The sequence below is a fragment of the Orcinus orca genome, chromosome 5 (assembly GCF_937001465.1).
Source record: "Orcinus orca chromosome 5, mOrcOrc1.1, whole genome shotgun sequence".
In the NCBI taxonomy this organism is placed as follows: Eukaryota; Metazoa; Chordata; class Mammalia; order Artiodactyla; family Delphinidae; genus Orcinus; species Orcinus orca.
The window spans coordinates 133793823-133806341 of NC_064563.1; the positions used below are offsets into that span (position 1 = coordinate 133793823).

At 39.1% G+C, this 12519-nt stretch overlaps 1 protein-coding gene across 8 annotated transcripts in view; it reads left to right on the plus strand.

Annotated features, from left to right (window-relative positions):
* The window catches only part of BACH1 (BTB domain and CNC homolog 1), an 82231-nt gene that overhangs the window by 55791 nt on the left and 13921 nt on the right, over positions 1-12519 (plus strand). For 7 of the 8 annotated variants that reach the window (XM_033418169.2, XM_033418168.2, XM_033418164.2 and 4 more), the window contains 3 exons: positions 3702-3995; positions 7319-8656; positions 11052-11258. In XM_033418169.2, the coding sequence (XP_033274060.1) occupies positions 3762-3995; positions 7319-8656; positions 11052-11258 (1779 nt within the window). In that variant the 5' untranslated portion in view covers positions 3702-3761. Of the gene's footprint in view, positions 1-505; positions 573-3701; positions 3996-7318; positions 8657-11051; positions 11259-12519 lie in introns of those variants that run through there. The other variant, XM_033418167.2, reaches the window with a different exon arrangement.

Here is a 12519-nt window from a genome sequence, read left to right on the forward strand (position 1 = left end):
AGAACAAGTCAGGCAAGGTTCTGACATTTACTCTGAGATCTAAAGGTGAGGAGTTAGTCAGCTGAAGAGTAGAAGTCCAGGGAGTGGGGAGAGCATGTGCAAAGGTCCTGAGGTCAGAAGGAGCTTGGTGCCTTTGGGCGAGAAGGAAGGAAGGTCAGGCTGGAGAATAGTGAGAGAGAGAGACAAAGGCTTTTGAGGCAAGGCTGGATTAATAGAAAACCTAACCAGGCAGGTCTGGAGGGCATGCTAAGGATTTAGAATTGATCATAAGAAATTTGGAAGACGTGGGGTTTTCAGCAAGGGAGACACTGATATAGGGGAATAAATTGGAGAGGATCAAGAGGGGCTTGAGGGGGCTGAGGCTTTTGTTATTTGTATTATCATCATAATTAATAGCTAATATTTATAATTTGTTTGCTTTGGGCCACTGTGTTCAACCCTTTACCCTCATTTTCTTCATGTAAACCTCACAACAACCCAGTGAAGTGTTGCTGTTATCCTTGTTTTACAGGTGAGGAAAACAAGACCCAACCCAGCAAGGGTTAAGCAGGTTGTCCAAGGCCGTATAGTGAGTAAGTGGCAGAGCTGGGATTTGAACCCAGACAGCGTATGATTCTAGACCCTGTTCTGTTAGCCAGTGGGCTTGTGTTTTCAATGTATGAGGTCATGGTCCATTATTGGTTCTTGAAATTTGAGTGGATCACAACTGGAATTATTTTTTTAATAGAACAGAGTAGAAATTAGACTACTTTGCACTAGTAAGGATAAAATATTAATATGTGAAATTTTGTGCCACTTTTCATTTTATATATTTGTACATGTGTGAGCTTGTAAGACATTGCAAGAGGATAAACAGCATTTGTCTAGGCAAGAGCCAGTGTGATGGCTTGGACTGGAGTTGTGGCGGTGTAGATGGAGACAAATGGGTCTCAGCTGTAAGAGGTCGAGGCACCAGGTCTCAGTAAGAGATTGGACACTGGGGCCGAGTGTGGGAGGTGTCAGCGATGAGTCCCACGTCCCGGGTGGCTGTTAACTGCCCGATTCTCAGCTGCAGCTGATGGGACTTGGTGTTGGCATATGGCCCAGATCTGCAAGCTGACCAACTTATGAGCGAACCTGTCACAGAAAACGGCTCAACAGGAGGGTTGAGCCGAGAGTAAATTCTCTGTCTTGAATTTGAGGCAAGTAGTGAGCAAACTGGTGGCAGTGGACCACACAAACACATGTGGCCTAACAGCAGCTCTAGAGTGAAGGTATAGGAATTGGTCTTTGTTTTATGTGAACATATCTCTCCATTTATTTAAGTGTTCCTCAGTGTCTTTCAATATAGTTTTTTTTTAATTGAGGTAAAATTGGTATATAAACATTATATAACCTTTAGGTGTTTACCATTATAATTCCACATCTGTGTACATTACAAAGTGCTTACTGCTAAATCTCTAGTTACCATCCATCACCAGCCATACAGCTGACCACTTTCATCTATTTCGCTCATCCCTAACCCTGTTCCCTTCTGGTAACCAGCAGTCTGTTCTCTGTATGTACAAATTTTATTTTGTTTTTGTTTGTTTTCTTTTAGACTCCATATATGAGTGGGATCATACAGTATTTATCTTTCTCCATCTGACTATTTACACTTAACATTATACCCTCAAGGTCCATTTGTATTGTTGCAAATGGCAAGATTTCATTTTTTTATGGCCGAGTAGTATTCCATTGTATATATATACCACATCTTTATCCATTCATCCATTGATGGACATTTATGTTGTTTCCATATGTTGGTTATTGTGAATAATGCTGCATTGAACATGGGGGTGTGTATATGTTTTCCAGTTAGCGTTTTCGTATTCTTTGGATAAATACCCAGAAGTGGAATGGTCGGATTATATGGTACTTCTATTCTTAATTTGCTGAGGAATTTCCCCACTGTTTTCCATAGTGGCTTCACCAATTTACATTACCACCAACAGAGTAGGAGGGTAAGATTTGTATAGTTTTAAGGGTTTGCAAGGCAGAGGATAGGAAAGAATAAGGAGGCTGGGGACTTGTGCAGGGACATAGCAAGGCATGTGGTCAGCTGTTGAATCTGGCTTGCCTGGGGAGGGTATACAGTTTCAGATAAAGTGGAGGGCAGTGGTCTGTGTGGTACCACACACACAAGATACATAATTTCTTTGAATGATGGTTCCTCCCCACTACTCCTAACACTAATTCCTTGTGTTGATAGATGAAATATTAAGACCCATTGCTAAAGGGAATTTACTACCCTCTCCTATGAGCACAACCCAAAAGTCGAGGTAGTCCTAGGACATGATTTTAGAGTTGCTATGATTTCATGTGGTATGCTGAATCAGTAAATGATAGGTTGTGATTCTTGACCTTCGGTAGAGTTTAACCACATAGTGAGAGATTTTACTGTAGTTGACTATTTCTGAGGAACTCAACATTTCAGCTATAATGAGCACCTTAAAAATAAACACATAAGTGAAATAGAATTCATGGATGCACTTCATGTGTTTGTTACTAAGACACCCTGTCTTTGAGGTGGAATTCACCCTTGATTTGGGCCTGGTCTGTCTGAACTTTAGTAGTTCTTCTCCTTTCATTTTTGTTTGGAGTATAGCAACTGAAAACAGTAACATTTATTCAGTCACTGAACATGTGTGGACCTTCACGTTTCAGGCAGTGAATAAGGTGTCAGAAGAGCAAAAGTGAACGACACAGGGATGACCCCTGTGAGGAGCTTTTCAGCCTCTACTGTGGTTGCCATGCCATGGTGGGGTGTGCACACACACCTTGGGGTGCTCACTGCTGGCCATTGGGGGCCGGAAGAAAATATTAGAGCTTCTCTTTCAACCTCTTACATTCAGCCTCTGTGTGTTTTATAACATATGTAATATATAAGAATGGTACATGTCTGAAATATATGGACACATACATATATTGGGGCTGCCCTTTTTTTTTTGCCAGTAGTATGTATGGATCAAAAAAAAGTTTGGAGGCTACTGTATGTTAGTATGTATTTTAAAAAATATACATTTTTGATAACTTTCTCTTATGTTTTAGCATTTTGAGAAAACCAAGAGTTTCTGTGTATGGTAAACTATGTTCTTAATGGTAGAGTAGTCCTATTTGTTGCCTACATTTTGTCATGTCAAGTAAGACTTGTTATGTGAAAAAGACTCATTACTAAGATCTGGCCTGACAGATTTGAGGCTTTCAATCAAGGGAAGTCCTTTTCTTCTTCATGTTGGAGGGACTTTACCTTTTGTATTACATGTCCCTTGTTCTGAAGCCCAAAGTATGACCTCTGGTGATCTGTACGCACGCCCATTAATGTCTTAAAGCAACAGGATTGGGATGCCACCCAGAAATTTCTCGGCCACCCTGTTTGCTCTTTGGAGCTATTTTCTCCGTACAAAATGTCTCATTTTCAGAGAGCCCTGAAATCCTTGCTTCAGAAAGGTCTTCCCTTCCTCACCCTAAGAACATTTTTCCTAAAATTAGTTAGGAAAACTCCTTATCAAGAACCAATTTTAAATGAGGTAAAGTGAAGAAATGCTTCCAGGCTCTCGAGAGGCTGTTGTTTTCAGTTGGGTTTTAGTGATGAGTATTTTAATCGTTATTTGCTAGTGTCACTTTAACAAACCTCTTTACCAAGGTTTTCTGCGAGTGACACTTGGCCTGTATCTTGGCAGGATTAATGACTGTCAGAAGCATGCTCTCTCGGACCCTCCCGACGCCACCTGTGACGCAGAATGTCGCTGGGTGAGAACGCGGTGTTCGCCTACGAGTCGTCGGTGCACAGCGGCCACGTGCTGCGCAGCCTGGACGAGCAGCGCCGGAAGGACGTGCTGTGTGACGTCACGGTGCTGGTGGAGGGCCAGCCCTTCCGCGCCCACCGCGCCGTGCTGGCTGCCTGCAGCGCTTACTTCCACTCCAGGCTCGCGGGCCAGGCCGACGCCGACCTGCGCATCACTCTGCCGGAAGAGGTAGGAGAGGTCGTCCTGATTTCAATTTAACTTAATTAAATCTCTCCTGGTTTATAAAGTTAAAAGAAGACCCAGTCTCCCCGTCCTCAGGCCGAGGAGCAGTACCCGGCTTGTGCAACAGCACATTGCTTTAACTTTCTTCTTAGAAATGATGACGTTTTACACGTAAAATGATTAACTTTGGATGTGCGTGAATATTTGTTGAGCAGTTGAATAAGTTGACCCCCTGTAATTTTATTTGTTTGTTTGTTTGTTTGGCTGTGCTGTGCTGCTTGTGGGATGTTAGTTCCTCTATCAGGGAAAGAACCCAGGCCCTCGGCAGAGCACAGAGCCCTAACCACCGGACTGCCAGGGAACTCCCACCCCATTGTTATTTTTAATGAAACGACCCAGCCAGTGGATTACAGACATTCAGAGAGGCCATGCTGGGAGAGGCCATACCATGTGCTCTTCTCTCCCTTCGGACCTTTTTCTGTGATGGGAAACTGACAGGGATTAGGGTTCTCTAAAACATCCATTTCTCTAGGACCCGCCCTCATGGATATGGGTTGGGAGTGAGTTGCAGGTGACAGCCTCCCTGTGATGCTTAGTTTTATTATTTTCACTATGGGTCAGAGTTGTCAGATCTGTTAGTTTTTCAAGCAGCTGTTAGCTAAGGATTTTAGAATTTGGAGGAAACCTAAAAGATTATGCATTCCAGCCTCCTCATTTTGTCTACATGTGGCTGTTAGGTACTCCAGAAGTGTTCTTTCTCTCCCTTTCTTCTTGAGATTGTGGCTGTGCGTTGGTAGAAGAAAGGTGATTTTGTGTCATACTTATAGAGCCTTGCCCTTACACACCTTTCGCCCACCAGCCTGTTGTGGAGCTCACGCACCTAGATATTTAAGTCCTTGTTACCATCCTGCCTGCAAGAGACCTCTCTCTGGGGCAGGAGTGCTGGGTATACACTGACTCTTATAACAGCTTGCTTGATTTCATTAGTAACTACAGTTAGAAGAATGCTGAACCTTGTGGCATTGGGACACATTAGAAGCTGTTAAAAGGAATTTGGACAAAGTATGTAGAACTTCTGTGTGTACGACAGGTGTGTGGGGGCTGCTCTGTGATGACACTAAGTCTACAGTTTACCTTATCGCTGGCCGTGCGTACATACATGAAATTGTAGCTACAGTTTGGGGAAGCAAAAGGTTGTCAGTTCTGTGGCAGAGGTCAGAGCAAATAATATGATAACCAAGACAACGACAGGAAGGGCCAACTATAGGTTAGCCATTGTTTTTTAAAAAGTAGCAACACGTATCATAATGGAGATATCCTTATTATGGTCTGTAGTTTCAAATTACTTAATATGACTTTCCAAGTAGAGAAAAATGTGATTCATGTGCATGGAAGGAAAGGTATATGCATGCATGTGTGTGTATATGCATTCATTCATTCTAATTTGAATGTAAATCAAATTTTCAGATATTTGAAGTATTTCATCATAGTGACAAATTGAAAAGATCATTGTGTAACTCACTGTCTTAAAAGCCTCTTTTGATTATTTTAACTTATTTAAAAATTTTTTAATTGAAATATTTATTGAGATAATTATAAATTCACATGTAGCTGTAAGACATAATGCAGAGAGATCCCTTGTTGCACTTTGTCCAGTTTCTTCTAATAGTAACATTTTGCAACATTATAGTACAAAATCACAACTGTCAGGATTCTGACAGTAATACAGTTCACCCATCTTATTCAGACTTCCCTGGTTTTACTTGTACTAAATTGTGTGTGTGTATGAAGTTCTATACAGTTTCATTTTCTGGGTGGGTCCATGTATCCACCACCACAGTCTGAACAGTTTCAGCACCCACCCAAGGATCCCTTGTGTTGCCCTCTTATAATCACACCCATTTCCTTCCTGCCCTCTGTCTGCTCTCCCTTACCCCCTTGCTCCACTCCTAATCCCTGGCAACCACTAATCTGTCCTTTTCTAAAGTCTTGTCATTTCAAAAATGTTATATAAATGGAATCATAATAGTATGTGACCTTTTGGGATTGGCCTTTTTCCGCTTAGCATAATTCCTTTGAGATTTATCAAAGTTGTATGCATCAGTAGTGTGTTCCTTTTTATTGTATTCCATAGGGTGGGTGTACCAGTTTTTATTTAGCTATACACCTACTGAAGGAAATCAGGCTGATTCCAGTTTTTGGCTGTTACAAATAAAGTTGCTGTGAGCACTTGTACAAACATGAGTTTTCATTTTTCTGGCATAAAAGAACAGGAGTGCAGTTGCTGGGACATAGGGTGGTTGCATGTTTAGTTTTAAAAGAAACTACCAAACTGGTTTTCAAAGTGGCTGCACCATTTTACATTCCCACCAGCAATACATGAGTGATCCAATTTCTACACATCTTCATCAGTATTTGGTGTTGCTATTTTTTATTTTAGCTATGTAAAAGCTAATTAAGTACTCCCAGTTTAGCAGTATTTTAAGAAGATCACAAAAAATTATATATTGATCACTCTTATGGGAATTCAGTGTTTTAATATTAATTTTGTATTTTGTGCCCAGAATGAGGCTTTCCCTGCACTACAGTTGGTTTCATTTGCCCCTCACTTTGCAGAGGCAGGTTCAGTGTAAATGTGCAAGTTTCTGCTGAAAAGTTTTATTACCTAGAGTCCATGGATCTTTGCTAAAACAGTACTGGGCATGAGTTTTAGAACTTCACTTAGATCATTTTTTAAATCTGAATCTTTAAAAGTTTTATTAGAAATTTTTGGCATGAAATAAAGATAATAATTACCATTTACTGTGCATTCACCATGGACCAGGACTACTTTAAGTGCCTTGGATATATTGTTTTCCATCCTTAAAAATTTCACTTTTGTAGTTTATAGCAGTTGTAGTTTATAGTTGTTTGGAATATAGTGACCACATGGGGCTGGGATGGCAACAGACACCTGGCACTTGACTGTGTGTTGCAGATCGTATCCATGTTGCTTTATTCCATAGATGATTTCTTTCAGCTAATGTGGAAAATTGTGGTAATGTTTATATCTTTACCTCATATGAGTAAATCATACTCCATGGGTCATTAAGAGTGGAGTCTATAAAGTGAAGGGTGTGGTTCCAATGAACAAGATGTGAGAAGCATGCTTTTCTAAATTCCCTTAGCTTTACATTTCCTAGAAGAATATTTTTTCTTACCAAATTAAAATACCCGTTTTGTAAATATCGTAAAGAGGTTACTCATCTTGCCACCCTCCTACTTCTCTTGTACTTATCTACTAGATGGCTTTCATGTGATGCATTTATCTTTATTTTGTATATTAACAGGTGACAGTTAAAGGATTTGAACCTTTAATTCAGTTTGCCTACACTGCTAAACTGATACTAAGTAAGGACAATGTGGATGAAGTGTACAAGTGTGTGGAATTTTTAGGTGTACCTGATATTGAGGAATCCTGCTTTCAGTTTCTCAAATACAAGTTTTTGGACTCCACTGCAGACCAGCAAGAATGCCCAAGAAAAAAATGCTTCTCATCACCCTGTCAGAAACCAGATTTTAGATTTTCACTTTTGGACCAGAGGGATTTAGAAATTGATGAGGTGGAGGAATTTTTGGAAAATAAAAATGTTCAGACTCCTCACTGTAAACTCCGTAGGTATCAAGGCAGTGCAAAAGTATCTCCTCCTCTACAAGACAGTGCCAGTCAAACATGTGAATCCATGTGCTTAGCAAAGGATGCCGCTCTGGCTCTGCCATCTTTGTGCCCCAAATACCGAAAATTCCAAAAAGCGTTTGGAACTGACAGAGTCCGCACTGTGGAATCCAGTGTCAAAGACATTCACACTTCTTCTGCTCAGCCAAATGAGACATCTGAAAATGAGTGTCTGGGAGGAATCCAGGACTGTGCAGATTTGCAGGTGATTTTAAAATGTGAAGAAGGAAAATTAGCAATGGAACATGAAGAAGCCAAGAAGAAAGATCCTGCTTCTCAGTGCCCATCAGGAAAAACAGAAGCGACTCCTTTTCCCCCCACTTCTACAGATCCCCATGGGCTCTATTCTCTGTCTCTTTTACACACGTATGACCAGTATGGTGACTTGAATTTTGCTGGTATGCAAAACACGACAGTGTTAACAGAAAAGCCTTTGTCAGGTTCAGATGTTCGAGAAGAGAAAACTTTCGGTGAGAGTCAAGATTTGAAATCTGACTCTGGCCCCAGGGAAGATAGTAGCCTCGCCTCGAGTGATCTGAGTAGCGTGGAACGAGAAGTGGCCGAACACCTAGCGAAAGGCTTCTGGAGTGACATTTGCAGCACGGACTCTCCTTGCCAAATGCAGTTATCACCTGCCGTGGCCAAAGATGGCTCAGAACAGATCTACTCCCAGAAACGGTCTGAGTGTCCCTGGTTAGGTATCAGGATTAGTGAGAGCCCAGAACCGGGTCAGAGGACTTTCACAACGTTGAGTTCTGTCAATTGCCCTTTCATAAGTACTCTGAGTACCGAAGGCTGTTCTAGCAATTTGGAAATTGGAAACGATGACTATGTTTCAGAGCCCCAACAGGAACCTTGTCCCTACGCTTGTGTGATTAGCTTGGGAGACGACTCTGAGACGGATACCGAAGGAGACAGTGAACCCTGTTCAGCCAGAGAACAAGAATGTGAGGTGAGCGGAAAATGAGTGTGTTGTTAAGTCATTGTTTTATTTTACCACAGTTAATTGGGATTAATGTGTCAGCTCCTGTTGCATCACTGGGGATGTGAGCTGGCTCAGAGAGGGAGGAGGAAGCCCATACACAGTTAATTATACAACCATGTGATAAATACCAGGAGTGCGTGATGAAGTTTGAAGGACTTCTGTGTTCATTTATTTCAAGTAGGTGTATTTATTTTGTTAACCAGGTTATGGATTCACACATTGGGTGTTTAACTGTTTAAATCAAATGCCAGGTCCCGAGAGGAAAAAGAAAAATGATTCTGTAACATTATGTGATAACTTCTGGTTAAATACAGCATATATTCAGTCTTATTCACTGCCACATGGATGTCTAGACGTGGGACTAGTCACTTGGCAATAACTTAGCAGTGGCTGGTTGTAAGAATGTGGCTTCTGATCCAGAGTTTTCTTTCTTTTTTTATTTTATCGTCCCTCTTTTTTATTTGAGTACAGAACTAGTTAACAATTTTTAAATTAATTTTTATTGTAGTATAGTTGATTTACAATGATGTGTTAGTTTCTGTACAGCAAAGTGAATCGGTTATACGTATACATATATCCACTCTTTTTATTTTTTTGCGGTCTGTGGGCCTCTCACTGTTGTGGCCTCTCCCGTTGTGGAGCACAGGCTCCGGACGCGCAGGCTCAGCGGCCATGGCTCACGGGCCCAGCTGCTCCGTGGCATGTGGGATCTTCCCGGACCGGGGCACGAACCCGTGTCCCCCGTATCGGCAGGCGGACTCTCAACCAGGGAAGCCCTATCCACTCTTTTTTATATTCTTTTCCCATATAGGTCATTAAAGAGTATTGAGTAGAGTTCCCTGTGCTATACAATAGGTTCTTATTATCTATTTTTTTATATAGTAGTATGTATATGTCAATCCCAGTCTTCCAATTTATCCCTCTCCCCACAGAGTTTTCTTTACACTGTTTTCTCAGAGCTATGAATTTTTTTCTTATTTTCCCTTAGTTATTTCATCTATTAATTTAAAGAATGTCTTAATAATTTAGCATGAATTACGTGTAGATGGTATGGTATTAATCATACTAAGCTTGATCTGTGTACTTTGTGTACAAATGTTTGTATTTGATAGATGCTTTTTTGTAAAACATTACTATAGTTCCAGTAATAATAAGGGCATGTTAATTCTTTATCATGTTCTTTGGTTTGATAGCTGTTGGATGACATAGTTTGAAACAGTGAAAGAGGTTTTTTTTTCCCTTGGCTGTGGAAGGAGGTGATTGGTGGTTTAATTTAAGAAGTAGTATGTATGCATGAGTTACATCTATAGATTTTTATATGATATTTATAAATCCAGTGTTTGGAACTGTGAAAAGAATGTTAAAAATAAAACATTTAAGAAATTTTAGAGTGTTTTGTGTAACTAATTTCTGTTAGCTTGAAAAACTAAGTTACCACAGAAGCTGACCAATGTTTCATTTGTGTTTTTGATAATTAATACAATTAAACTGTCCCACAGTTTTGTTATGTTTTTAAATTATCTTCTTATTTTTTTCAAATTTAAGTATGTTGAAAATGACTTTAAAGTATTCATAAGGTTTGGGCTTCCCTGGTGGCGCAGTGGTTGAGAGTCCGCCTGCCGATGCAGGCGACACGGGTTCGTGCCCCGGTCCGGGAAGATCCCACATGCCGCGGAGCGGCTGGGCCTGTGAGCCATGGCCGCTGAGCCTGCGCCTCCAGAGCCTGTGCTCCGCAACGGGAGAGGCCGCAACAGTGAGAGGCCCGCGTAACGCAAAAAAATATATATATATATTCATAAGGTTTTTCTAACCATTTCTACATTGGCAAGTGAAATGAGTTATGTGAAACTGCCATTTTCCTGACAGAAAAATAAATTTTCTGAAATGCTTTAGAAATTACTACTGTTAATATACCAGTATTAAATCAGTGGTACACAGTAATGTAAATCAAAGAATAAAATAGATTTCTTTTTTTGGTTTGGATAAAAATACATTAAAAATACTTTAGAAAGAGCCTTAAAGATAAAGATATCTATGGGTTATTAACATGCCCTAGTAAAATTATTTAAATTCTGTTTTTTCATCTTAACTACATTAATATTTGTGTTGATAATGTTTGATTTGCTGAAAAAACTCTGCTTCTCAATTTGTCTTCTGAACCCTCTCTAAAATAGAATCAGAATATCAATTAAATTATCAGTCTTTTTATAAAGGATTGTATAGAAATTGGAAATAGGGATCTTTTTTCTTTTTAACGTCTAAATGAAGTTCCTTGGAAAACATAGGTACATATCTTTCTCTTCCTAGATTTAAGTAGAAACTACAAAATACAGCAACTACTAACGTTTATTTCACCTTCTAGGTAAAACTACCATTTAATGCACAACGAATAATTTCGCTCTCTCGAAATGATTTTCAATCGTTGTTGAAAATGCACAAGTTGACTCCAGAACAACTGGATTGCATCCATGATATTCGGAGAAGAAGTAAAAACAGAATTGCTGCACAGCGCTGTCGCAAGAGAAAACTTGATTGTATACAGAATCTTGAGTCAGAAATTGAGAAGCTAGTAAGTATGCAAGTTTCTTCTTCTTCTAATTCCAACAATTCATTCTTTCTTTTTTTTTTTCAGACAGAAAATAGCTATTTTAATTCCTAAGTCAGATATAATGCTCAATTATACATTAATTTTAAAATTTACCAATTATCATTCTAAGAAAGTTATATGACATTTTCAGAAAGCTTAGGAAATAAAAAACAATGAGGGTTTTCATAGACTATTTTACTTGAGTAAGTGTTCTACATATTTAGCATGATATACAACCATATGTAAGTTGAGGACTATTTCTGTGTGCTTTTAAAAAAATGATTTATAGATTAAGGATAATTTTACCATCTACCTAATTCTTGGTGGTTGAGTAAGGGTTAAAGATATTAATAAAGCACTTTAATCTCTTTGTGCTGTGTTTGGTGTCTATAAAAGCTGATGTTCCAGTTGTTAGTTTTAATAACTAGTAACTTGTTTTGGTTGATACCAAAACAAACCAGCCAACTTGGATCTTTCATCTAAGGGAAGGAATTCACGTGCTGGTATAAATTGAAAATTTTAAGATCTAATGAGATCCTAAGTGAGAAGAATGCTTATTTTATTGAATCTTATCTTCTATTCCAGCATCAAAACACAAATTAACCACCAAAGTAGATTAATTTCCACCCATGTTTTTCTGCACCCTAGTGGTTGATAGAAGGAAACATTGTATGAAAAAAGATAACTGATAGTGCAGGCCAGCTAAAGCTAAAAATAAGGTTAGAGACATCAGGGAAAAAGTGCCTAGAAGTAGTAAAAACATTCATTGAATGTTCGGTTTTGGGTCTTTGTTAATTATTGGTAAAAGTTTAAAATTGCGATTGTAGCAAATCTTTAAACATGAATGTTCCTAGTTATGAATATTAAGTAAACAGCAACAATTTAGAAAAAAGATACTGCCTTTATATGCCTTCAGAAAAGTGGAAAAATAAAAATTTGTTATTTGTATAGTATTGTGATATACTTTAGGCAAAAAGATGAAGATGTTTAACTATATAAAAAGATGAAGCAAACTGTATAAGGAGATGAAAAAGAAACCATATGTTTTACACATAGAGGCGTGAGAGATATTAAAAAACCTATATGATATTGCTGAATGATTAGAGTTGTTAAGACCAAAGAAGAAAAGTGACAAATTCAGTAACATTTACCCAGTACTCTTAGGGTGTGTATCCGTCCATACCTGTAAGCACTAGTGTCCTTTCTTATTATCCAACTTTGGATTAAACACTTACCTGCCTTT